Here is a 27,451-nt window from a genome sequence, read left to right on the forward strand (position 1 = left end):
AACCAAATGGTTCGACATCCGACTTTATCTCTAATGGGTTGCTTTCTCGCTTTTTTTGGTTCATCCAAAGATGTCAAACACCGCAAACTCAGACATAGGGTTCACTCTTAAATCAAAATTAAGATGAATGGTTCGACATTCATCTAAAGGAGATAATCAGATGTCGAACCATTCATCAAATGTCGAACCATCTGGTTCAGCAGCTAACTTAAATCAAAATTAAAAAAAGATACACAGTTTGAAGATAAACTTAAGAACAACATAACTAAATTAAGATGTTCGGCATCTGACAACATTAAATGAATTATGATGAGTGGTTTGGCATATAATTTTCCTTATAGTTGGTGTTATTGTCAATGTTCGGCATACAATTATACGATTCAAATTTCATAACTGATAATGAGATGGTAAAACAACACAATACTTAAAACATATATCATAACAATAATCATCATAATACCATTCGTAAAAGTAAATTACCAAATATGTTCAACAGAGACTTATGACATAACCAAAAATAACAAAATCAAAAGAGAGTATGTTAGAAACATAACATATCATTACAAATCATCCATGGCTTGCATACCAATGATATATATAATATTATATATTATATATCTAAAAGGGGTCTTTGTCCCGTCAATAACGAAGCGAACAACCACACACAACCTCCTCCATCCTTAAGTACTAAACCTTTCGTTTCCATGATTTCTTTATGTTTGATCATGTAGAGCTGCTCCATCACAAAGTGCATGTGACATAATGGTATTAAGCTTTCTTTGCAAAGACATCATATTGCAGTTGTCCCGAATAAAAAAAAATTATATAAGATGATATACAACAAAAAGGAAACTATTAGAAATGAACTCCAATTGTAGACAAACATTGTGTAAACCCAACCCACAAAGCAAATACATAAGACAAAAAATAAATAAATAAAGTTGTAGGATTAAAGAAGAGTGCAATAATTTAAACCTCAATTGAACTTTGAAAAACTTTTGGAACACACACACACAATATATATATATATATAATTTAATTAGACCTTTGGGATGCCCAATAAAGTATAAATGGTGGAATTGTATCATATCACATAAATATATATAGATATTTAATGTGAATGTGAAGGGATTAAACACATCCACCAAACATCAATCTATATATCTTCTTATTTGAAGTAGACATTTGGAATGTCACTATTTGATATCATATATTTTCAACCAGAATGTGAAGGGTCTACAATTATTTAAATTCAACATATAATATATCAAATTAAAGTCATGTTTGTCTAGTTTCTAGTGCTTCAATCCGTTCATCTATTTGATTTTTATTGAGCAAGTTATGACCAATTTATTATTGACTGTTTAATTAATATGTGTCATTAATACTAAAAAATATGAAACACCAATTACATTAAGCCACATATAACCAAAAATCATACTCATCCACATATCCCACGTCATCACCAATCATATGCAACCAAATGTACATATCCTACATTATCACCAATCATATGTAGCCATTTGTCGAACAATCATCCAACATGTCAAAATCCACCAATTTTAGAGCTTTAAAAATCCTACTTGGCAAACAAATAGGGTATGTCTCAGGATTATATCAATATATACAGAATATAGATATAGATTTTCCAATATGCGATATCATCAAAATTTCCAATATGCTTATCTGACAGGGGAATCTGTGGGACTTTTGGTTATTTTTGTATGGGCTTTCTTCTTTTTATAGCCNATCATATGTAGCCATTTGTCGAACAATCATCCAACATGTCAAAATCCACCAATTTTAGAGCTTTAAAAATCCTACTTGGCAAACAAATAGGGTATGTCTCAGGATTATATCAATATATACAGAATATAGATATAGATTTTCCAATATGCGATATCATCAAAATTTCCAATATGCTTATCTGACAGGGGAATCTGTGGGACTTTTGGTTATTTTTGTATGGGCTTTCTTCTTTTTATAGCCCAAGCAAGACAACCTTTATCAGGCCCAGCCTATTTATATTTTATAAGGCCCACAGAATATTCCAGCCCAACCGTGCCAGCTTATGAATGGCTTGGGCTTTATTGTAGTAAAGACAATTCCGTTTTTCTCTGTTGAGTGTTTTTCAGTTAATTCTGTTTATTGTTTAGTTAACCTGTACGTTGTCGTTTCAATCTGAAAAACAAGGACCACACTGTTCATTCCTCCCTCTCTCTTCAGTCTTCATTCTCTCAAGACTCTACTCTGTACCCGAAATTAACCCTCCAAATTACCTGCAAAACCCTAATTCGCCAATCCTTTTACATTAAACCTTAATTTGATTGAGTCAACTCAATCTGAGTCAAATGGACACGCACTCCTCTCACCTTACTGTGCAGAACCGCTCGCGGAGCTCACAAACGCCGTCCCCGTCCCACTCGGCCTCCGCATCCGCCACGTCGTCGATTCACAAGCGCAAATTAGCAGCGACAGCGGCGGCGGCCGCGTCTGAGGACCACGGACCACCGACATTCCCTGCCTCCTTCTCTGCCGACACTCGTGACGGCGCCTTGACGTCTAACGACGACCTCGAGAGCATCTCCGCCCGCGGGGCCGACTCCGACGCTGACGACTCGGAGGACGCCGTGGTTGACGACGATGAGGACGAGTTCGACAACGACAACGAGTCCTCCATGCGAACCTTCACCACGGCTCGGCTCGAGAACAATAATTCCGTTGGCTCCGTGCGGAACACAAAGCTGAAGACGGAACCCGTGACGGTTAAACTTGAGAATCCGGATGGCGGGAAGGAAACTGGTCCCATAGGGAGTACCGTCTTGGGGTCCACTGGTGGGACCGGTGGCTCGGTGCCGGGAATTGTGGTTAAAGAAGATTCAGTGAAGATATTTACAGAGAATATACAAGCTAGTGGTGCTTATAGTGCTCGAGAAGAAAGCTTGAAGCGAGAGGTACAATTTTGCAATTTAATTATTATAATTTGTTTTTTTACATTGATTATATTATAATTGTGCTGGAGCTTGGAGATCATGCTTTTAATTGTGTTATTGGGAATGTTTCAGGAAGAAGCTGGAAGGCTCAAGTTTGTGTGCCTCGGGAACGATGGTGTTGATGATCATATGGTTTGGTATCTCTTTCTCTCTTTCTCTCATCCTGAACCTTCATGTTTCTGAACTTCTTTTTTCTTATGTGTGGTCATTTGAATTTTGCTATTGTGCATTTTCTGTTCGTTTATGTGATTAATAGGCTTAATTTTCTCAGGTTGATAGGATTAAAGAATATCTTTGCGAGGCAGCTACCCAACATGCCTAAGGAGTACATTGTCCGTCTTGTGATGGATAGGTAATATCATGAAAACTTCTAATCTAAAAGAAATTAGTTCCCAGTTTTAGTTCTAAAAAAATAAAATAAGAAATCTCTAATTGGTAGCAGCAAATTTAGTGAAAGCTCACTATTCAAATATGGAAAGGAAACCTTTCGACCCTGTCAGACAGTGTTTGATAGTAGTAGACGTTGAATCAAGCCTAAGATATTATGATCTGTTGATTAGAATGGTTAAATGTAGTACAGGAAAAATAGTATCTCCACCGTGGTACATGTTAATACACTGGACGACACATCAGTGCACCTAAAGACCACTTATTTTCAATCATAATAGACTTTCTGATGCATTGATTGAGGTTTAGCACATATGTCAGAGTCATATCAGCTTGGAGTAATTTTCTCAGCAGTCTTTGTTCTTTAATGAGAGGACTTCATCCCTAACTTCCGTGAGTTGAGATTGCATGGAATATATATTGCTCTTCGATTGCTCGAAGTTTGATTGCAAAACCTCATATGAGAGGACTTTATATGTTGATTTTAAGCATCCATGCACATTTGAGATTTAGATTCATATTGTTTCACACATTGCAGAAGCTAGGATCAATATATTGTCAAATACTGATGGTGCTGTTTTATATTAAATGACCTCTAAGGTCTCACTAGTAATGTAATATCATTGTTGTCTTTTATTGTTCCTTCTTTTATATGCTTTCTGAATAGAGGTGCTTTTCATATTTTATATGCAGAAGCCACAAGTCGGTTATGGTTATCAGACATAATCAGGTTGTTGGTGGCATCACATATCGCCCATACTCCAGGTTTGTATTTATGATATTTTTTGGTTCCTTTTTTAAACATCATTGAATGAACTGTCGTATCATTATGTATTCTCACTCAGAGCCAGGTAAACCAATCCACTTAATCTGTTTGATGTGTCATCACTTTACCTTCCTAAACTGCTGGAAGCATTCTGTCAACTTCATGTGTGTTTTGTGACCATGAGTCAATACTTTGGTCTTGGTTTAGCAAGAGCAGCTAAATAAACTTCTCTACTGTTTCATTTTGTCCTACTGATGCCATTTCTACTTTTAATTAACTTTAAATAACTGGTGCTTCACCTTAATTCATAGTGTAGGATGACATTTGAAGGAATTGAATAATATTTATTGAGCGAGGTCACAGTTTCATTCATATGGTGCTTTCTTTGCCCTCTGACTAACACCCTTGTTCTGGAAAAACACAGCCAAAGGTTTGGGGAGATAGCTTTTTGTGCAATCACAGCTGATGAACAAGTAAAAGGTTATGGGACCAGATTGATGAACCATTTAAAGCAGCATGCACGTGATATTGATGGGCTAACACATTTTCTAACATATGCTGATAATAATGCTGTTGGTTATTTTATTAAACAGGTCTGTTTATTCACTTTTGATGTAGTTGTAAAATTAAGGGTTTTTGTTGTTTGGTTTAGCATAAACTGATGGTGGGATGATTAGTTCTATATATACTACACAACTCTAGTGAAATCATGATAGTTTCTTTGCTAGGAAAATTTCTAGTGGGTGGCTAATATTAAGTATAAAACTGTGACATCTTTTTTTTCTTTGAAAAGGTTCTATCTATGTAGTGGTGTAAATTATCAAGTAAAAAACTTGTTTTGATAATACTCTTTTATTTTTTTATTCTTTTTGGTTTTTTGAGAGACTTAAACATCTTAAATTGCATTTGGATATTTTTTCTGGTGCATTAATGTAGAAGGCTCTTACTAATGAGTTAATATATAGACTGGAGGTTGAAAATGAGGCAATGAATTGGTATCTCAAATTAAGTTAAATAATTTAAAAAAAAAAAAAAAAAAGAATCTTTGTAATTTGACCAGCCTAATATGTAGAGCAAGTTAGCATTGTAAAACATCTTTTTCTTACAAAAAATATTTAAATGACAAAGGCACAGTCAGTTTTATGTAACCACTGAGGAACAATTTTTGGTTTCATTACTAATAGATTCAAGTTTATGGACTCTTTTAATTGTTGGATTTTACCATGCTATGATGGAGACCTGGCTCTGGAAATTGTGGAGTTATGTTGGAATTAGTTGTTCTGCCATCAATTTTCCCGATCTTTCATTCTATATTCTCCTACATATTAGTCTGTTCTGAATGGATGTAGTTTAAATAACTCATGAGATCCGTTAATTTTTGCAGGGTTTTACCAAAGAGATTTTCTTGGAGAAAGACCGATGGCAAGGGTATGCTTAATATGGAACTATACATAGTTTTATCTTTTCTGATTGAATGTTATTACTACTTAGCGCATTTTTTGTTTCTCTGATGGAAAGATTAGGCAAAGATAAAATGTATAAAGTTTGAGGTTTTAGGCTAATGGTCCTTCACAGGAGTTATAATGGCCCTTCATAGGACTACCATAGGTGTCTTTCAAAATCTCTTTATTTTCTTATTATAAGGACCCTTTTAAGCTGTTTCATAGAATTTGATTTGTTCTTATTTTATGTGCTTTCAGACTGTACATAAAAATTTCATTGTTGTTTCCAGGTATATTAAGGATTATGATGGAGGAATCCTTATGGAATGTAAAATTGATCCAAAGCTTCCATACACTGATTTATCAACTATGGTCCGCCGTCAAAGGCAGGTAAGGTGAAAGTATACTTGACTAATAAAATTTTTATTATTAATTAAAAAATATTTGAACATTTTCTTGTCTTAAACAAAGACTTGCTATGGAAGTCAAAGAATCCAAACATCAGTGTATCTCCCTACATGTTTTATTCCAAAATAATTTTGCTGGAAAAGCATATGAGCCTCAGATATTTGACAATGTATTTGCTGCACTCTTATCTTGAAATTTCATATTGAATTTTTACACAATTTTAAAATTAATATTTAAAAGAATCCCTTTCCATTTTTGGGTACCATCTTTGTGAATTCACTATAATCTGTCTTTTTCTTTTCTTCTTTTTATTATGATAGGCAATTGATGAGAAGATAAGAGAGCTCTCAAATTGTCATATTGTTTACCAAGGAATTGATTTTCAGAAGGTATGTGGCACCTTTAAGAATATGCTATTAATTTAATGGATGACAGTGAATTTATTTAAAAGTTCATTGGTGCTCCTCCTTTCCTTCGGAGTTTTGGGTATTATACAAAAATATGTATCTATGATTACTTTGTATTTTGTTCTGATTAAGAATATCTTTCATTCAGAAAGAAGCTGGTATCCCTAAAAAGATTATCAAAGTTGAGGATATTCCGGGTTTGAGTAAGTTCTTTGACACCCCAAAGATGTTTAATCTTAGAATATATGATATAACCTAATGGAATGTAATCACATTTGATAATTTTTTAAGAGCAACTCCTTTTTGACCTTTTATTGGATGTGCTGTGTGTCTAAGTTTCCCATATCGTTTGTTTGATAGAGAATTGAATGGATCTCATGGTCATATGCAGCCTCTTGTACTGGGGCTGTACCTCTTTTGGTTGTTTTACTTTGTTATTATTACCTTTCTAAAAAGTGTTTTTGACAGTTTCGAAGTTAAGATATTAGAAAACAATAGTGCTACTCATCCCAAAACTTATCCTGGAATTTCACATCCCAAGTGATATTTCACCATATGTGGCACTGACATTTAAATGACATGTCAATGCCACGTATGGTGACACATCACTTGGGATGTGAAATTGGGGTTGGGTGTTGGGATGAGTAGCATTACTCATTAGAAAAGGGAATTCTTTATCATATCATGGTCATTCAGCATCCTGCAAATAGGCAGGAAATAGTTTTTAATTATTGTGTCCATGTCCTTGTTAATTTAGTCAAGGGTTGCACATGTAATTTGCCAACTTGAAGGTGTAATTTTTCTGCATAATTGTAATTTTGTGGTGTATGATATGCTGTAGAGCAGTAAGCATGTCATAAATTATTTATGGAATACATAAATATTTTCAATTTAAGAGTTAATCTGCTGTCTGAGTTGTTTATCTTTTTGACCTGTGTTTGATGAAATTTTGGGTTACTAATGAAAGCCTGTGGCTAATTTGATAACAGGGGAAGCTGGGTGGACTCCTGATCAATGGGGTCATTCAAGATTTAGAACTTTAAGTGCTTCCACTGACATTGCATCATATCAAAAATTTTTAACTGTATTCATGCGCTCACTTTTGAAGGCAAGCTTCTAAATTTTTCAGTATTAGCTTTAACTAATGTTAGGATATTAGAAAAGCTTGGCCTTGACATGTTACAATGAATTTGCTTATGGGTGTAATTGCTCAAGTCAACTTAAACCTGTCATGAGATTAAAAGTTGAAATGCTTTCTTCGATGAATGTATTTCCCATATGCATGTCCTTAACAGTTGTGTTTCTGCTTACAAGTAACTAATCTTAGTTTTTATTAGATTGTTACATCTCATTAGAAAGGCTATTGGGTCTTAGATGATATGTTTACACGTTACTGCACCTAAAAGCCTTAAAATGAGGCATGATTCACCCAAAAGCCTTGAAATGAGGCATGGTTCACCCATGTTGCTTTTTTGATTAGTTATATGGGTCTTGAAGCAATCAAATTTACCCTTGCATGCTTATCAAAATCCTGGTGATATTATATGTAATATCATTAGAGCATTGAATCATAGGCTGACATATAAAACTATTATTCTGATTTTAGATTCTCAGAAGATTTGCTGATCCTGCGATTATTATAGAGTAAATGGTTAAAGACTAAATGTCACAATTCTTCTTTACAGTTTTTCGCTAGTTACTTTATTAGTTTATTAACTTCTATGTGAGCGTGTGATTTCTCTTATCCTTCCTGGATTCTTACCAAATAGATTTTGGTTTGTGCAGTCAATGCATGATCACGTCGATGCTTGGCCATTCAAGGATCCAGTTGATGCTCGCGATGTCCCTGATTATTATGAAATCATCAAAGATCCCATGGGTAAGAAGTTTTATTTTAACAATATCATCTTAAACATATTCTCCATGAAAAAAATTCTAGGAAGTTATGGCGATACTTCACCAACAGCTGATATATATGTATGATTGCATATTATCTCCGAATGGGAGGCCATTCAATTGCAAAGCTATTAGTCTTTGTGCCTTACATCTGATCTCACTGTACTGCAGATTTAAGGACGATGTCGAAGAGAGTGGAATCAGAACAATATTATGTCACATTTGAGATGTTTGTAGCTGATGTCAAGAGGATGTTTGCCAATGCACGCACTTATAACTCTCCCGATACCATTTACTACAAATGTGCAACAAGGCATGATTAATTGTTTCATCTTAAATTGTGCTTATTATTTGTTTATCTTCTCTCCCCTAATCTTTAACTTTGAAAAAGAAAATGCAGGCTTGAAGCACACTTTCAAAGCAAAGTTCAATCAGGTCTCCAATCCGGCACCAAAATTCAGTAGTAGACCAATACTGAGGGTTGGCTTCAGCTATCATATAACCAACATTGTGTAACATTAGTGATTTTAATATTTTTTATGTGCATTATTTTCCAGGTCAGCCCTCTTTTTTTCTTCTTTTTTCTCTTTCCTCATCTGTAATATAAATTTTTCTGGCCATTTTGATATGGAGTAAAATTTTACTGAATAAACAAGTGAAATGGATGGGTTTAGCGTTTGCAACAGATCTGGATATTATATCATTTCATCAAAACTGTGAGTACTGACATTATGACCCAGATAAAGAACTATATTTCTCTTTATGAAGTAGAATGAAGACAAAAATTGAGAACAGATTTGGAATGAAAAATAATAAAAAGATGTCATACTTCAATAACAAATATAAACCTACCGCTGTTCCACAAGATTACCTTTAATTTTAAGCCAATTCCTCATTGATGACAGATTTATTTAGGCCAAACTAAATCTAATTCTGCTTCTCAATGTTCTTACCAACACTTGCATGAGGAAGTCCAGAGTCCCAACCAGGCATGGCCCTGGACCCAGATGGATTGACCATATGAACAATCTGCTGGTGCACAAGCTCTCTGTTAACCATATGCGGCGAGGTGGATGCTTCAGCACTGTTTTTTCCACTGCTGTCATTTTGCAGATTTCCAACGGAACCTTGGGTGTTTTCTGGGATAACATGATCCAAATTATGGAGATTCGGGGTGCTAGTAGCAATACTTGGACCTGGTTGGTGAAAGAACTGGTTTGGGTTTAGTTGCATCGATAAGGTTGCATTTGTAGATGCTTCCACTAGACTGTCGATCAATGCAAATTTGGCATCATGCTTGGCTAAAAGCATTGGGTTCACCCCTGTCAATCTCTTCATTGTTTCTTCAGCCATTTTCACCTAAAAGAATTTGTATAGATATATGTAACTTTGGCCAATAAGAGGATAGCATCAAAATAGTGAACCTAGCAAGAAGTAACATAATCAGAAACTAGATTAAATATTTGCTGCAGCTTTGAGCACAAAATGCAAAAATGAGTTTCACACTCAGCCAACCAATTTGTGGTGGTTTCATTGGCATAAAGCATATATATTATTGTTGAGCACTTTCCTACTACTTAAGTAATGGAATTATGGTAACTCGACATAGTTTTGCCATAATATATTAATTTTAAGCCATATTCTATCAATTTGAACTTTTGGGTCCGGAAAAAAGTCAACAAGGTAACCACGATGCAAAGTGGAATTTGAATTCATTATTAAAAGAGAAAAATAACACATCAGTGTCCATTTTGTGAACTTATATGAGCTGAGCAATGACAATTATGATTAAAGTGCACAACAAAACACTATAGATAATTATCTAGTTTATTGATACTTTATGCAGCTAGCAGATTATGCAGTACCACACAATATAGAGCACATGAATAATACAGGGATGAGCATAACCTTTCTCTTTTATTTGACAACCAAATTAGTTTTCAAAGCATATACTTCATTCTGTAATCACAGCCAAAATGTTGGTCCAGACATTTGACTTAAATACACAAATTGCTCATATTATTCTGAACCTGCTAAATCACAACACTAACTAGCATCATGTTGGTCCAGACATTTGATGTAATTACACAAATTGCTCATATTATACAAAGCCAGCTAAATGACAACACTAACTAGCATCATAGAGGAAAAATTTTAACATTCCATGGAAATGCAACTCTATGTTGTATTTAAAGTACATTCAAAGAGAGTATTTTGCTTTCATGGGATTCAGAAAAAGTCTATCATAGTATGTCTAGGATTAATTTGTTGAAAAAATCATGAAATAATGTTATTTTAACATGTAAAAAGCATTTGAGATGAATATAACTGCATTTAAAGGCTCCACTCTACTAATGGAGTTCTCCTACAAATCTTCATAACTTTAAAATTAGATATGGATGTCACTTTCATAAAGTGTGTGGCTTCACATTCAAAAAGCATTTTATGTTTAAGTAAATGCAGAAAACAGTGTGAAAGTCTGAAAGATCAACCAGATATATATAGTAATTTACCACATTATGTATAAAATGAAAATTTAGCAAGATTATAATACCACAGCAACTTACCTTTACTCTCAATGTCTCAATGTCAGCTTTCAATATTCTATTGTCGACAGTAGCTTCTTCACATTTATGTTTCAGATCGGTCAGGCCTTTCAGTAAAGAAGAATTATCAACTCTCAATTGACCAGCCTGTAAGAGACAATATACATTACTTTACATTTCATCGAAAAAGAAAAAGGAGTGCACATCAAAGCATCAAAGAAAACATGGGGCAAAACCTGTGCTTCCAGTTCACTTAAATGGGCTTGCTTTCTTCTCCTAGAGCGTCTAGCTGACTCCCGATTTGACAGCATCCTGAGCCAACAACAATGTATCAATGACATTTTTTTCTTTGAGATTAGCAATAACATTTGAAGTTCCACATTTCACAACTTCTAATTTGTAGACATGGGAAATGATAAACAAATCAACCAATAAAGGAAAAAAAACATGCATATAATCAAAGCACATTAAGAACACTGATAGCATTCATAACCACTAAAACCGGAAGAAAATATGAGAAGCAAGTATGAAATTTTTATAACCTTCTAGCACGTTTGTCATCCAGAGGATCAGAACCCTCTGTATCTCCTTCAAGCTCATCATCATCTGAATCTTCTCTTGATGAGGCACTAACTGCTTGCCCGACTTGTACCCCTGATTTCCCTTGCATAGCAGGTAAGGGTGTAGTGCCAAGTGGCCCACCATCAGTCTTGTGTTGTGCCACTGATAAATCACGACCGGTAATTGCATTGAGTAAAAATCAGATGCAACACACTACATAAACACAAAGTGGACTACACCATGCAACATAAAACCAATGGCTGATCATAAAAATATTTAACTGGAAAGAAATTGCAATATGCGATGCTATTTCCAGCAATACCTGAAAAGAAAATATCATTTTATCTCAAATCATTAAAACTGAAGATGCAAAAATAATTTTTTATTGGAACATAGGGTATGAACATGACTGACAATTGTGTATAGACTCGACTTACAGATGCTGAACGATTTCAACAACTATTACATGACAACTAAGCTTTATGTCAGCATATCATAAATGTGTCATTTCTTCAAGAGAGCATTCATGAAATGTCCAACCCAGCTACATCCGAATAATTAGCTACATGTCATACATGACAGACCCAACAACATCCTAATATAAAGATATCTAATGTGAATTGAACTCAACTCAGCAAAGCTTGAATACCGGCCTACCCTATTTAGCTTCTAAGAGCTCTGATTAAAATTTGTCTAACATAATTTCAAAACCTATAAAAGCTACAACTACATTCACCAGTAAGTAAATTTGCCTCCGCTAATTCAAGCATTCTCAGAAGATAAAAGCATCAGAGATTAAATTTGAAAAATAACTAGTGGAAAAAGAATAAGGAGATATTTATAAATTTGTCCCTTATTGGAGTTTAAACTGCAATATTTACTAGACAATCAAATCACTTTCTCTGACATTACCAGGAGCTTGAGATCCCAACAGAGCCTGTCTTTGATTCTCAATTAAAGAAGATGAAGGTTTATCTTCTGGCTTCACAACCGACCCCTAAAAAGCACAATTTTTTTATAAATTTATCTTTCATTTCGTTGTGTTATGTATGCAAATGTGAAAAGAGAGAAGGAGAGATAGTTAAATTCTACCCTAAGAGCAACAGCAGCGCAAGCGAGATCGAGTTTGCTTTTGAGATAAGCTTGGTAATCATCATAATTAGCACATCGATCCAACGGTCCAGGAAGAGCCTGATCTTGATACGGGGGCGTCTTGATCTCCACCAAGTCATCATCACCGCCTTCCTCAGTTGTCAACACCGTCGATTGTGTCACCACCGAATTATCATTTCTGGACGCCCTCGATTGCGTCACCATAGAAGCATCAGTTCTCGACGCCGTCGATTGTGTCACCACAGAAGCTTCAGTTATCGACGGTGTTGATTGCGTCACCACGGAAGGAGCTACAACCGATGCCGCGGAAATCGAACCAGGCGAACCTGACACCTCAGCCAAAAACCTCTGGAGAGCCCACTCCGATAGGCTCCGGTTCATCGGCAACTCATTAAGCGGATCCGGAAACCGAGGCGGAGTCCCTCCCGGCGAGGACCAGAACGAGTCAGAGAAGTCGTCCGCAGAGAACACACTATTCATCGAACTTCCCATGAAATTTCCTTTTCTTTTTTTTATTTTTTATTTTTTCCTGCGGAAACTTGTTTGTTTGTTTGTGCGATAATGCGTATCTCTGCCGTGAGGCTCCTGCTTTTGTTATTTGTTAATGGGACCTCGACGACGTAGTTTCGTGAATCTTTGTCCACGCAAGCTGTTACAGTGACACGCACGCAAATAATATGGTCATTGTTGTTTTTTGACACGTGGCAGTGATAGTGAGATAGTTTATGGTGGATGGTGGGGCAGGGGATATTTCTTGATCGTTGTAAAGTTTACATTTAACTTAGACAGTTCATTGAATGAAAAGACCAGTCTAAGTCAGTCCACGTAGGTGGCCTTCGGGGGCAAAATTGTCAATTTTCATACCGGCGAATCTCGGCGGTGATATGATCATACAGCGTTTTGTCTCGTCCGAATACATATCAACTTTTAATTATGTCTTTTCCCGATAATTATTTATTAAAAGAATAATAATACATCAATAATCATATTTACAAACTTTCTTTTATAATTTGAGTTGATAATTTAAGTATAACAGTTTGCAATTATCAGTTAACAATTAATTAATAGGATTTATATGGAATTTATGTGAAATTTATTATGAATTAATTAATTAGAAACTATTACATTAAGAGTGTGAGAGAAAATTTATAAAAAATGATGGTAATATTATCCTTCTTAAATTATTAAATACATTGTCGAATTATAAAATTAATATAAAATATTTGATTATTAAATACATTGTCGAATCATAAAATTAATATAAAATATTTGAAATTAAATAATAGTTAGCTTTTAACTCTTAACAAGTCTTTTTGTTGTTTTTCACAGCTTACACTTCTCTAGCAACACACATGTTGGAATATAAAGCAGTGACACGTAAGCATATAATTTGTTCCTAGGTGCATTTTGAAACGTGGCAGTTAAGAATTGATTAATGAGATAGTTTATCGTGAACGCCGAACGGCTTCTTTCTGGTTGTGACGTTTAAGTGTGAGTAAGTCCGTGTCGATGGCTTCTTTTTCAAGGAAACGACAAGTCTGAGTAAGTACATGTTGGTGGCTTCTTTTTTAGATCGAAAGGCAAATGGTATATTTTGGAATGACCGTACAACGTTTTATCGTTCCACTCTAGATTACCTTTTTGAGTTTATTACGATTTTCACTTAAAATATTGTCAAAAACAATTTTTTCTTCAAATATAAAAATATGTGTTCGTCAACCAGAGAATCAACAAAGCAATTAGGCCACACCCAAAATGAGGGATGGCAACGGCCGATTTGGGGTGGACTGGAGGTCTCTCCCATTCCCTATCCCACTTTAGATTTTAGACTCATATTTGACCCCTTTTTCCGAATTATTCACTCCATTCCCATTCCCCTTTATTTTGTGAGTGGGCTGGGTACAATAATGCTACGGACACCAAAAAAATTGTACCGAAATCGTGTACCGGCCTACGTGTAACACGCCTCTCATTTTTTTTATAATTTTTTTCTAGTGAACGGCCGTCCATCAAATTTGGACTACCATTCACTCACATAGACGTCCGTCCATATTATATGGACGGGCGTCCATATACAAGGGACGGACGTCCCCATTTAAAGGATGCCCATCCATAAATAAATTAAAAAAATTAAAAATTTCACTTTAAATTACAGAAATCCTTCAAAATCACTTCCTCTCGCTAAACTGTTGGTTCGTTGGGGCAATCTCTCGAACATGTGGTGGGCAAGGTGCAGGGGAAAGGTCGTGAGTAGCCGCGGTAGGGAAAACGGCAAGGGGGTTAATCAATCAAACAAAAATCACTTCAAAACAATCCTCAACCTCAAAACACTCCAAATCTCCGTTCAATCAACTCGAACAATCACCATTCAGATTGCAACCAAGAAACCCAAAAAAAAAAAAAAAAAAAAAAAAAAAATTAGCAAACAGGCTTGCAACAAAAGCGAGGTGCAGTGGTCTTCGACAGGCAAGCATGCAAAATCGAGCATGGATCTTAGAAGAATTCCACTTTGAACGGCACAACACGACTCTTTCTATTTTTGCACTGGCATTGAGTTGTCTCTCTCCTCTTTCCATCGACAAACTCGACGTAGAATGCTTCGGTGGCCCAGCTTCTTCTATCAAGAGGCGACAACCCTACCCCTATAGCCACAGCATGGAATAGAAACTCTTAATCCGCACTAAAATCAATCCCAATTGTCTCCATATAATATATGTGATGCTAAACCAAGACTGAGATAGAGAAAAAGAGCTGTGTTGTGCGACGTGGACGAAATGGGAGGCAGAGGGCGGTGCGCTCATTCGCACGACAATTGCGAACGATTCGACTAGGTTAGACGTAGAAAAAAAGGGTGGTGGTGGCACACAACATTGACAGCAGCGAGATGGTTGGTTGCTAAGAAAGCGAAAAAGGGCAAGGAAGCCGCAATACACTGAATCAGAGGCAGCACTGGCAAAGAAGAAACACTAGCAAATTTGAGAAAATTTTTGTAAAAAATGAAAATGACATGAATTATGGGGGTTTAAGTGTCAAAATTGAAAACAATATGGGTACCGTGGGTCGGGTAGGGTTCAATATTTTAGACCTATTTAGAACCGATCCGTACCTATTAAACGTACCCGTGGATCCGATCATACCCAACCCACCCACCAATTTTGTCAGGTCTGGTGATAGGTAGACCTGGCAAAAGGGTTTAGACCGTGGATGACCTGTATCAGGTAAAAAATTAAGGTAAAGGTTTAGGCTTCGTTGGTTCAAGATGGGAATACTACTCTTAGTATTCCCAAAAAAGTTAAACAGTAAATACCCAAAAACTCTCGGCTTGTTTGGTTGGATTTTGGGAATACTACTTTTAGTATTCCCAAAAAAGTTAAACAGTAAAATACCCAAAAACTCATAAATTATTCAACTTTATTCAACATTTTTTAAACCCCCTAAATTTGTTAATTCAATTAATACCCCTAAATTTTTAATGTTTTGTCGGCGACTCTGGTGGGGGTGTTTTTGTTAACTTTTAATGTTTTATTATAAGGGGTGTTTTGTAAAAAAACAAACATAGGGGGTATTTTATAATTTGTAAATCCTACATCGTAATACCCGCCCAATTCAACTTTTTTTTTTAACTTTTTTCAAAAAACTTTTCCCAAAAACACAAAATTGTGAACCAAACGGAGCCCTCATTTTTGGGAATACTATTTTCAATATTATTCAATTTTTTTTAAACCCTCTAAATTTGTTAATTCAATTAAATACCCCTAAATATTTTTTTTAAAATTACAAAAACACCCCAACAATCCATATTTACCAGATTCCGGCTACCACTGTCGGAAAATGGCCGGAATCTGATAGGATGGCGCACTACCGGCTGAATCTGGCCAGTAGTGTGCCAATCTGGCCTTTTCCGGCCAGATCCACGGTGGATCTGGTCGGAAAAGGCCAGATCTAAGGCCAAAGATCTGGCCGTTGACGGCTAGATCTTTGGCCGTAACAGTAGGTCACGACGGCCAACAAACGGTCGTCGTTGATGGCAAACGGTTGATGGCAAACGGTCGTCGTTGACCATCAACGACGACCGTTTGTTGGCCGTCGTTGAGAGCAAATACGGCTAGATCTGGCCTTTGCCGGCCAGATCCACCGTGGATCTGGTCGAAAAAGGCCATATCGGCGCATGACCGGCAAGATCCAGTCGGTCATGCGCCGATAAGGCGACTCCGGCCACCTCCGGTGGTGGTGGCCGGCTGGGGGTGTTTGAGGGTGGGTTGGGGGTGTTTTTGTTAACTTTTAATGTTTTATTATATGGGGTATTTTGTAAAAAAAACAAACATAAGGGGTATTTTATTAATTTATAAATCCTACATCGTAATACCCGCCCAATTTAACTTTTTTTTTTAACTTTTATCAAAAAACTTTTCCCAAAACCCCCAAATTTTGAACCAAACGAAGTCTTAGTATTTTGGACCCGTACCCAACCCAACCCATATTTCATGCGGGTTAGACAGGTAAGCCCACGGGTGCCTATTTGTTATTTATATATTAAAAAAAAAACTGAATTAAAGTTTGAAAATTGAAATTCCTAATCCTAAAAGACTCACACTCATCTCGACTCTCCTCCCTCCCAAGCTCCAATATAGACACAACTCTCCTCTCTCACATCGTCGCCGTTGTTGTCGCCATCTCCTCTCTCACATCGTCACACCCTGACCGTCCTCCCTCCCACACAGATGCAACTCTCCTCTCTCACATCGTCACTTTTGTCGTTGACATTGCCTCTCTCACACTACCTGAGCAATGTTTCCCTCTTTAGTCTTTTGCTGATAATTCTTGTTTCCCTTTATGGAGGTTGGTTTACTTTGATGAATTTTGGGGTGTTTTGATGCTTGATTACTAGTTGACTCGTTTTGTTTCCGTCTTTGATGATTTTTGGGGTTGCTTTTTTGCTTAGTGTAGAGGTATACTGGTACGATGATAACATCTATAACATGAATGGATTAGATAGACATTATGAGTTCCACAGCAACAAAACAACAAACGGTTGATGGGCAACTTGAATATCTTGAAATATATGTAATTTTTTATTATTGTACTAAAGATTTTGCCTTGTAAAATTCAATTTGTTTTATGGTTTCAAGGGATCTTGGTAGAAAGCAGAGCTTGTTTGTCAGCTTGCTCTAGTGCTATTCTTTAACTTGCTCTAGGGTTGTTCTATTTGTTTTACTAAGCTGAAGAAGTAGCTTGTAAATATATCTGTGTTCCTCATATGTGATGGATGTTTGGTCCATGTTCATTGAACTTCTTCGTAGTCAGCTTTCACCACAGTTGGTCGATATTCTGATGTTAATACCATCATCATGATTTATCTCAGCAAGAAGAAGAAGCTCATGCCACACACTTGGAATATGATATTACTGCATTATTTCATGTTGTAAGTGTGAAGACTGAAACGGTGCCGTGTTACTTAAACCAATACGCTGTCATTTCAAGAATGAATCTGGACCATCAGTTTTCAAGAGATCCAACGGCTGAGTTCAGTCCATCCTGATCAACGACATATAAGCAAACTTTTCTCTTCAGTCTTGTGTATTATATTCGATTGATACTGTGTTAGGTTTGCTTTGCTAGGGTTCATCCTGTGTTCTGAAATCTTGATTCTGTGTAACTGGTTAAGTGATTGGGTAGTCATTCTAATTGAGGGGTTTTGTCTCTCGATGGGCTGGGATTCTGAGTGTTAGTTTCCTAGGCTGATAGTTACCAGATAGGGTGATTTTGGGTTTTTCTTGGATCTTTCGATCTTGTGTCTGTAATCTGTAAACTGATTAATAAATTAGTGCAGTGAGCTTCGTCCGTTTCCGGAGCTCAACGTAGACGTAGCCTTCCCAATCTTGGAAAGGTGAACCACGGTAAAATTGTGGTGTTCTTGATCTTTTGTGGATGTCTGTTTTATTGGTTATAATCTGTGTTTGAGAGAGTGTTATTACAACACGTGTAGTTCATAAACTGAAACCGCTATGCATTAGTCGTTTTCAGAAGCTAGGTGTTGTCCTCCAATGCTTTAGTCGCATAACAGAGCAAATTTTATGTTTATGCTAACTTTTAAAGTGGATTTTGTTGAAATTATTATGCTTTAATTAATTTTTTTTTTCCTTCTTATGCTTTGTAGAAACAACTGTGAAGCAAATCAAAGATGCATTTAAAGAGTTCTCATCCAGGGAGGATATTGCAATAGTGCTGATTAGCCAGTATGTAAGTTCTCACTTTATTCTGTATTGTTCTTTTTCAATTAATTGTCTATGAAATTAGCTTGTAGTCTTTTTCGCTCTTGTTTGGTATGCTGATTTAACTGATGCCCCTTGATGTTCAGGTTGCGAATATGATAAGGTTTTTGGTTGATAGCTACAACAAACCAATCCCTGCAATTTTGGAGATTCCTTCTAAGGATCATCCATATGATCCTGCGCACGATTCAGTTCTTTCACGAGTGAAACACCTTTTCTCTGCGGAATCTGTGGCATCTGGGAGACGCTAAGCAGAGGTATATATTCACTTGATGCTTCAGCATTTGATTCACCTTCCCTATTGTTCCTTATTTCTCTACTATTCAGGAATTTTCAATGCAATGGAATACAACTTGTAATGGTTTCTCTTTTAAATGGTATTAAAGAAACAGAGTGGCGCAACCCTATGGATATGCAAGAATTTGAATGTGATTTCGTAAATGTAAAAGATACTTGGATGGGATGCAGCAAATTTGAGTGTGTGGGTAATAAAATCAATTACAGAATGTTAGATTGATTTATATGAAAGTAGGCATTCATATTTTTTGTTTATGGGTAATTAATTAAGAGTGCATTTAGGATTTTTTGTGACTTAAGAATTAAGTGATCACAAGAAGGGTTGTTAATATTGTTGGTAATAAATGTAGGGCTTGCTCTATTTCGGAAGGCTTGTTTGGGGTTAGGAGACTAGTTGATGTGCGCGAAAGTTGGCTCGGATGTCCTCGGTAACAAAAAAAAAAAAAAAAAGAATTAAGTGATTAATTTCACTTATTATAACATAATTAGTAGAGTAAACGACTTTTTGCCACCCAAGGTTTGCCTTAATGACCTTTCCCACCCAAAAAGTTGCAAACTATCACTTTTCCACCCAAAGTTTATATTCTGTTAATACTCAAAATATATTTCACTTTCTTAGCCAGCGTTCGGTGAGTTACCAGGAGCCAAGATAAGAGGAGTTTTGTAGAGTGGAGGTCAGTGGATCGAATGGTGGTGATCGATTGAATATTCGCTGTCAGAATCAATCACAAATAAGATAAGAACAAGATACCCTAGATTTGCGGTGGTCGACAATTGGCAAGAAATCAGGTGTCGCAATGCAAGGGGTTTTATAAAGAAGAGACCGGAGGTTCAAATGATTGTTAAAGAGAGAATTTTTGCCATCAGAATCGGTCGGAATTGGCTTTAGGTATTAACGGAATATAAACTTTTGGTGAGAAAGTGGTATTTTTGAAACTTTTTGTGTGGTAAAAAGTTGTTTACTCTAATTAGTATTATAAAACTAATTAAAAAAGATTCTAAAAGCTGGCAGGGATGGTTCTTAAAAATTAAATTGTCTCTAAAACTGATTTTGTAGGTGTAAAATCTTAAATATACCCTTTTATGAGAATTTTATACACAAAATTAATTGATTAAATAAATTATTTTAAGATTTAAAAAAAAAATTAAACAAGATGTGATGAAAATTTTCAAAATATTCAAATTAAGGTTCGTCGATTGCGAAGCAAAATGTAAACCAAAAATTGAAATAGGAAATAACAGTTATGAAATATTAGTAATATATTACAAAAAAAAAAAAATACTATAAAATAGTTTTTATGTATCATGCACCTTGAAATCTATTTTTTAACAAAAAATAAATAAAATCAAGATATGATATAAGGAGCCAAGTTTCTAACAAACTATGAGAAAGAAAAGGAAAAATACTTTCTGATACTTATAATTTATATCTGTATATTTGAATGCTTATATTCAATTAAATATCTTTTAATTAATTCATTTCAGCTTCATATTGATATAAAAATTTTTCCATAATGAAATATAAAATAATGAGTCCAAAATGAAGAGTACATTATATCTTTAATAATTTAAAACTTGGGGTGGTTAATTTTAAGAAAATATATTAAAATTTCTATTTATATAACTTTTAGTATGATAATTTATGAAGAGAAAACTACTCAAAAAGACTCCTTTGCTTTAGACAAGTTTCAATATGACATTTTTTTAATTGGTTTAGTAGATAAAATCTTTCATCTAATTTTTGTTCCATTTTTATCCCTCCACAGCTTTCTTGTCTTCACTCTAGCCATTTTACTGCTAAACTGACTCTAGCGAAACATGAGTGCATGAAAATTTGAAGATCTTATTCTTAGGGTTATGGTTTTTAAAAGTTTCCTCTGTTGTAATGTCAATCCTGGCCAGAAGCTAAGAACGATGCTTATAAATAAAGAAGACTTCCACAAGCTGGCATGGTTATGCATTCTCTTTTCTCCAATTAAAGTTCCAAGGACATATATTTCAACATTTCTGCATTATTAATAACAGCCGTCTGCCATTGTTTCCACAAAATTTTTAAATATACAGTCAAGTCTTGTAATCAAACAGGGTAATGGAAGGACAGAGTATAGAAATTGAGTGGTCACTTTGGGCATAGACTAGTCAAGTCAACCCAAACTCTTTGCACTAATAAATTAACTCAAACTAAAAGAAGTAGAAGACGTCGTAATTAAAGGAATACTAAAAATTTAGAAGTAAATGGTTGTAGTAGTATCATATATTCATGAACGCTTGCGAATAACAGATATATAGTGTACAAATATTTTGCCCATTTCAAGCAACAATCAGTCGTTACGTTTGGCATTTAAAGGCCAGACAAGTATCTACAGCAATGGCTTCGTCAAAATTGCTATTAATCTTCTGTTCCATTCAAGGACGTAGTCACGATTCTAAGTCAATGGTTCAAAACATCAAAGTTGATAAATTTACAATAAAATATATACTGAAGTAATAAGCATAAACAATATACTTTTAAAAATTATATATACCAAATTATCAATTCTACAATTATCCCCGACGATTTTTCATATTCTGAAAATGTTGCATAATTGCTTCATTGACAATTCCATCAAATATCTCTCTCTCAATATATGTAATAAGATAATCACTTAACAATTGATCTTCCATTCGAATCCGTAATCGATTTTTCACAATCTTCATCGTAGAAAATACTCTTTCAATACTTGCAGTTGAAACAGGTAATATCAACATGTAATGATCTTTAGAAGTTTTAACTTGTTGTGCATTAATACGCCTAGCGGAAAATATTCTTAATTTACATAATGACAACAAAAGATTTTGTTTTGTTGCAAATAGAGATTTGACAAAGCCATAAATAATTTTCTATGCATTCATCTATCTATTAGAAAGTTGTTTGAACTCAATATTCCTTTACTAATAAAATTGTATTAAGGGTATTCGCAGGAAAGGAGAGTAACCTGTCTCAAACTGTTGTCGACGGTGCAGTTCCATTGTTGATTTTGCAATATTTGTCATCTACGTCAGCAATTTTTTTGGAGTAAACAAAGCTATATCAATTCATTTACACCTTATATGCAGAACGTTGTGTTGTATTGTTAGAGTAGAGAAAATATTTATTTAAATAAGATGAAATATCGATGTAGTTATTATAAAATCTTGAAACAACTAGAGATACCCGATTGACTTTGATAGAATCAAATAGGATGGCCGCATGATTATAAATAATCAACAAAAAAGATAGTTAAGCTAATAAAGCTAAATGCAAAAAAGACTTCTAAAGTGGTTCGGTGAGCTAAACTCTTAATGCCTACATCCATTATTTCTCTTATTAATGTACTTGATTATAAAAATAATCTCTCTCACTTTCTAATTTTGCTAACTCCTTTACAATGACTTTGAGGGAGTTTATATAGTGCTTGTATGGGCCAAAAATCATACTAGGCCTCGTTAGGCCCAATAACGAAAGACATACTAAATACAGCCTAGTGCCTTATGTAACGACCCGATTGCTTCCCTTCGGACTCGTTCGGCCTTAGGTGCTAATCTCTCGACGATTGCCCTAAGTCAGCCTTGCTTGCTCATACTCCTAGCCCTGCAAGTAAGAAAACACTCACACAAACTCACAAGAGATGCTAGAAGAGAACTCTTTACTAATTGAGAGAACTTTGCAATTCTTGGATGGTTTGGCCAAATGAAGGCCTCCCCCTTTTATAGTAGTTGGAGTTTACAATGGACGGTCTAGATCTCCCGAAATCAACAGTGGAGATTAGCTAACTCCAAACTACCACCTACCAACTACTATCTACCAACTACCACATTAATTACAATATTCTAGCATATACAAGAGTATTCCGGAAGCTTCTAGAATGTCTGGGTGACGCACACCAAGTGTTCGATGAAATGCTTGAGAGGCGTCACATTCTCCCCCACCTAATCCGGAGACGTCCTCGTCGACTCTTCGTGGAATCCTTGGACCTTGTCTTTGAATTGCCACAATGCATCTTCGGGTTCCCAACTAGCTTCACTCTTTGGTAGCCCCTTCCACTTGACAAAGTATTCTCGACTTGGAGAGTGGCCCTTTTGTCGAATGACCCGATCGGCTAACACACACTCCACCTCTTTGTCATAGAACTTGGTGTTGCCAAATGGTGCTCGTTTTGATTCTCCCTTTTTCGGATCTTCCGCGTCTTCGTGGTATGGTTTCAAACAACTCACATGGAAGACCGGATGAAGTCTCAACCAAGAGGGTAACTCAAGCTTGTAGGATACATTACCGACCCTCTTGATGATGGGAAATAGCCCTTCATATCTTTGGACAAGGGCTTTATGTAGCGGCCAGGTGGACTTGTGTGGTGATGGGAGGATTTTGACAAGTACTAGATCTCCCACATTGTACTCCACATGCCTTTGTTTCTTATCCGCCCACTTCTTCATTTTCTTGGTTGCTTTGTCAAGGTATGCCCGTGTGATGTCGGCTTGCTCGTGCCATGACTTAGCAACTTTGAATGCCGCAGGGCTGCTCCCCTTATAATTTTCACCCAAAGTGTGCGGCATAAGCGGCTGTTGGCCCATCACCATTTCAAATGGGCCCTTGTTGGTGGCTTCACTCCTCTGCAAGTTGTATGAAAATTGGGCTACATCGATCAACTTTGCCCAATCAAGTTGGTTGGTGCTCACAAAGTGCCGTAGATAAATCTCTAGCAAAGCATTCACTATCTCAGTTTGCCCATCAGTTTGAGGGTGAAAACTTGTGGAAAAGTGTAATGTCGACCCCATCAGTTTAAACAACTCGGTCCAAAATCTCCCGATGAACTGACTGTCCCGATCGCTGATGATAGACTTCAGAAGACCCCAATACTTCACCACATGCTTGAAAAAGAGCTTGGCCGTGTCTTCCGCTGTACGTTCCTTTGGTGCAGGGATGAAGGTAGCATACTTTGATAACCTGTCCACCACAACAATAATAGTAGTAAACCCTTCGGATTTTGGTAGGCACACTATGAAATCCATTGAGATGCTTTCCCATGGTCGACTCGGTGTGGGCAACGGTTCTAGTAATCCAGCAGGGCGTTGGTGTTCGACCTTATCTTGTTGACACACAAGACAAGTTCTCACAAACTGTTCCATATCATCCCGCATTTGTGGCCAATAGTAGGCTGCTTCTAATAGTGCTCGGGTGTGCCTTTGTCCGGAATGTCTGGCCCATTTGGTGTCGTAATACTTCTTGATCAAGTTCCTCCGTAAATTTCCCCACTTCGGAACGTACACCCTTCTCCCTTTGGTGTACAAGAGGCCATCTTCTACCCAAAAGCGCTTGGTCTTGCCATCTCGAGCTAAGGCGATGAGTTACTTGGCCAATGCGTCATGATCGAGACCCTCCCTTATGAGCTTGAGAAGATCCCCTTGTATCTTGCTTATGGCTGCAAACTCAGCCTTCCGACTCAATGCATCCGCTACTAAGTTGGCTTTTCCGGGTTTGTACTCTAACACATAGTCGAACTCGGCCAAGAAATCTTGCCATCTAGCTTGCTTGGGGCTGAGTTTCTTCTGACTCTGGAAATAGCTTGTTGCCACATTGTCCGTCTTCACTAAGAATTTGGACCCAAGTAAGTAATGCCGCCAAGTGCGTAGACAATGCACCACGGCTGTCATCTCTTTCTCTTGCATTGTGTATCGCCGCTCCGTATCATTGAGCTTTCGGCTCTCAAAGGCTATGGGATGTTCTTCCTGCATTAAAACACCTCCAATAGAAAAATCGGATGTGTCAGTATGTACCTCAAATGGTCGAGCATGGTCAGGCAATGCTAACACCAGCTCCTCCATAATGGCTCTTTTCAAAGTGTCAAAGGCCTGCTGGCGATCAACCGTCCACTCCCATTTTATGGCTTTCTCGCCACTGTGCATTGTCCGTCTTCACTAAGAATTTGGACCCAAGTAAGTAATGCCGCCAAGTGCGTAGACAATGCACCACGACTGTCATTTCTTTCTCTTGCACCGTGTATCGCCACTCCGTATCATTGAGCTTTCGGCTCTCAAAGGCTATGGGATGTTCTTCCTGCATTAACACACCTCCAATAGCAAAATCGGATGCGTCAGTATATACCTCAAATGGTCGAGCATGGTCAGGCAATCTAACACCGGCTCCTCCATGATGGCTCTTTTCAAGTGTCAAAGGCCTGCTGGCTATCAATCAGACGGATGGCTCAAGACGGTGAATGCGAAAGCTAAACCACTTGGGGGCGTGGCTCGGAATGTTGAGCTACATCTTAGCACATGGAGTGGCAAGGTATCATTTTCTGTTGCACCTTTAGATGATTTTAACCTTGTTCTTGGCATGGAGTTTCTCAGGCAATTCAATGTGGTACCCCTATCGCGATACAACTCTATGTGCATCCTTGAGGGAGTCCCGTGCATGGTTCCAACAGTGAGCAAAGCCGCACTAAGCAACCAACTCTCTGCAATGCAAATTGAGAAGGGACTTAAGCGAAAGGAAAAGACCTTTCTTGCCATGGTGCATGAGTTGGAGGACGAGGGAGGTGTGGACAACACGGAGCCGGTACCAGGGGAAATATCCCAAGTCCTTGAAGAATACAAGGATGTCATGCCATCCGAGTTGCCAAAATGCTTACTACCTAGGAGGGAGGTGGACCATAAGATCGAGCTAGAGCCGGGAGCCAAACCACCAGCCAAAGCTCCATACCGGATGTCGCCACCAGAGTTAGATGAGTTGCGGAGACAACTCAAAGAACTCTTAGAGGCCGGATTTATCAAGCATTCAAAAGCACCATACGGAGCTCCGGTCCTCTTTCAAAAGAAGCATGATGGGTCGCTTCACCTTTGCATCGACTACCGGGCTTTCAATAAGGTAACCATAAAAAACAAGTATCCCATTCCACTAATTGCCTATTTGTTTGATCAACTTGGACAGGCCAAGTACTTTTCTAAGCTTGATTTGAGATCGAGGTATTACCAAGTGCGGATTGCGGAAGGGGATGAGCCAAAGACCGCATGTGTGACGCGTTACGAAGCCTTTGAGTTCAAAGTCATGCCGTTCGGCCTCACCAATGCTCCTGCCACATTTTGCACCCTCATGAACCACATCTTCCATCCATATCTTGATCGGTTTGTGGTGGTTTATCTCGATGACATTGTGGTGTACAGCAACACTCTTGAGGAACATGCCGAGCACCTACAGACAGTTTTTCGAGTGTTGCAAGAAAATAAGCTATATGTCAAGCGAGAGAAGTGTTCATTTGCCAAGCCAGAGGTAGAGTTTCTCGGCCACAAGATCACGGATAGGAAGCTCATCATGGACAAAGCCAAGGTGAAGGCTATTGCGGAGTGGGAAGCTCCAACAAAGGTTATCGAGTTACATTCCTTCTTGGGTCTCATCAACTATTATCGGAGATTCATCAAAGGCTATTCCACCATTGCCGCACCACTCACGGATTTGCTTAAGAAGGCCATAAAATCATCTAAAGGGGTACCGTGGTAGGGGTACCACATTGAATTGTCTGAGAAACTCCATGCCAAGAACAAGGGTAAAATCATCTAAAGGTGCAACAGAAAATGATACCTTGCCGCTCCATGTGCCAAGATGTAGCTCAACATTTCGAGCCACACCCCCAAGTGGTTTAGCTTCCGCATTCACCGTCTTGAGCCATCCGTCTGATTTCTCCACCTTGAGGTCTAACCGTCTTGCCTCACTATCTTTAATGAAGTTGTGGGAAGCACCCGTGTCCAATAAGGCTTGAACTTTCTTCCCGTTGATGGTGGCTTCGACATGCATGAGAGACTTATCTTGAACTTTTAGTTGTGCGGGCTTTACCTTCAAGGCATTGAGAAGTTGGAGGCATCCCATGTTGGCAGTCTCGGATGCGGATGTCTCAGGTTGTTTCTCTTCTAACATGGCATTGAAGGCCTTGCGCTTGGGGCAGTCACGGATCCAGTGGTCCCCATCACAAAGATAACAATTCTCACGACACTTGTATTCCTTCTTGCCATCCTTCCGCCATTCTTTCTTGTGAGGCGGCTTATCTCCATTTTCTCGGTGGGATGATTTGTCTCCCTTTCCTCCCCACCTTTGCCATGATCAGACTTGCCATCCTTCTTCGGCTTAGATGTTTCTCCCTTGTGGAACTCAACAAGGGTGTCGGCTTCGGTAAGGGCTGTGGAGATATTGGCTACTTGACGCTTTTGGAGCTCCCTTTGTGCCCAGGGTTGGAGCCCCTCCATAAAGTTGAATAGCAAATCTTCCGAGTTCATATTATCAACTTGAAGCATAAGTTTAGAGAATTCATCCACATACCTGGAAATAGGCCCCGTGTGTTTGAGTTCCCGCATCT

The 27,451-nt window shown here is 37.4% G+C and overlaps 3 protein-coding genes across 4 annotated transcripts; 2 read left to right on the plus strand and 1 right to left on the minus strand.

Moving 5' to 3' along the window:
- Positions 1–2,152: 2,152 nt before the first annotated feature.
- Positions 2,153–8,984, plus strand: LOC116128336 (histone acetyltransferase GCN5). The gene is made up of 13 exons (XM_031414042.1): positions 2,153–2,954; positions 3,066–3,130; positions 3,265–3,345; positions 4,074–4,145; positions 4,571–4,739; positions 5,531–5,574; positions 5,879–5,978; positions 6,317–6,385; positions 6,552–6,606; positions 7,393–7,511; positions 8,189–8,282; positions 8,471–8,612; positions 8,700–8,984. Exons 1-13 carry the CDS (start codon positions 2,352–2,354, stop codon positions 8,761–8,763), a joined length of 1,677 nt encoding a protein of 558 aa, XP_031269902.1. The 5' UTR covers positions 2,153–2,351; the 3' UTR covers positions 8,764–8,984.
- Positions 8,985–9,040: 56 nt separating this feature from the next.
- On the minus strand, positions 9,041–13,095 carry LOC116128337 (basic leucine zipper 25). Of its 2 annotated transcripts, none has more exons than XM_031414043.1 (6): positions 12,499–13,095; positions 12,319–12,403; positions 11,388–11,568; positions 11,082–11,157; positions 10,867–10,992; positions 9,041–9,658 (listed from the first exon to the last, which is right to left on the minus strand). In XM_031414043.1, the coding sequence occupies exons 1-6, from the start codon at positions 13,009–13,011 to the stop codon at positions 9,227–9,229; spliced, it is 1,413 nt and encodes a 470-aa protein (XP_031269903.1). In that variant the 5' UTR covers positions 13,012–13,095; the 3' UTR covers positions 9,041–9,226. The 2 variants fall into 2 exon arrangements, with proteins under 2 accessions (XP_031269903.1, XP_031269904.1); XM_031414044.1 differs by having other exon boundaries at positions 9,517–9,723.
- Positions 13,096–17,240: 4,145 nt separating this feature from the next.
- Positions 17,241–19,042, plus strand: LOC116128347 (V-type proton ATPase subunit F-like). Its single transcript, XM_031414061.1, has 3 exons — positions 17,241–17,358; positions 18,677–18,759; positions 18,878–19,042. The coding sequence occupies exons 1-3, from the start codon at positions 17,241–17,243 to the stop codon at positions 19,040–19,042; spliced, it is 366 nt and encodes a 121-aa protein (XP_031269921.1).
- Positions 19,043–27,451: the final 8,409 nt, after the last annotated feature.

The sequence above is a fragment of the Pistacia vera genome, unplaced genomic scaffold, assembly GCF_008641045.1.
Source record: "Pistacia vera cultivar Batoury unplaced genomic scaffold, PisVer_v2 Contig2, whole genome shotgun sequence".
In the NCBI taxonomy this organism is placed as follows: Eukaryota; Viridiplantae; Streptophyta; class Magnoliopsida; order Sapindales; family Anacardiaceae; genus Pistacia; species Pistacia vera.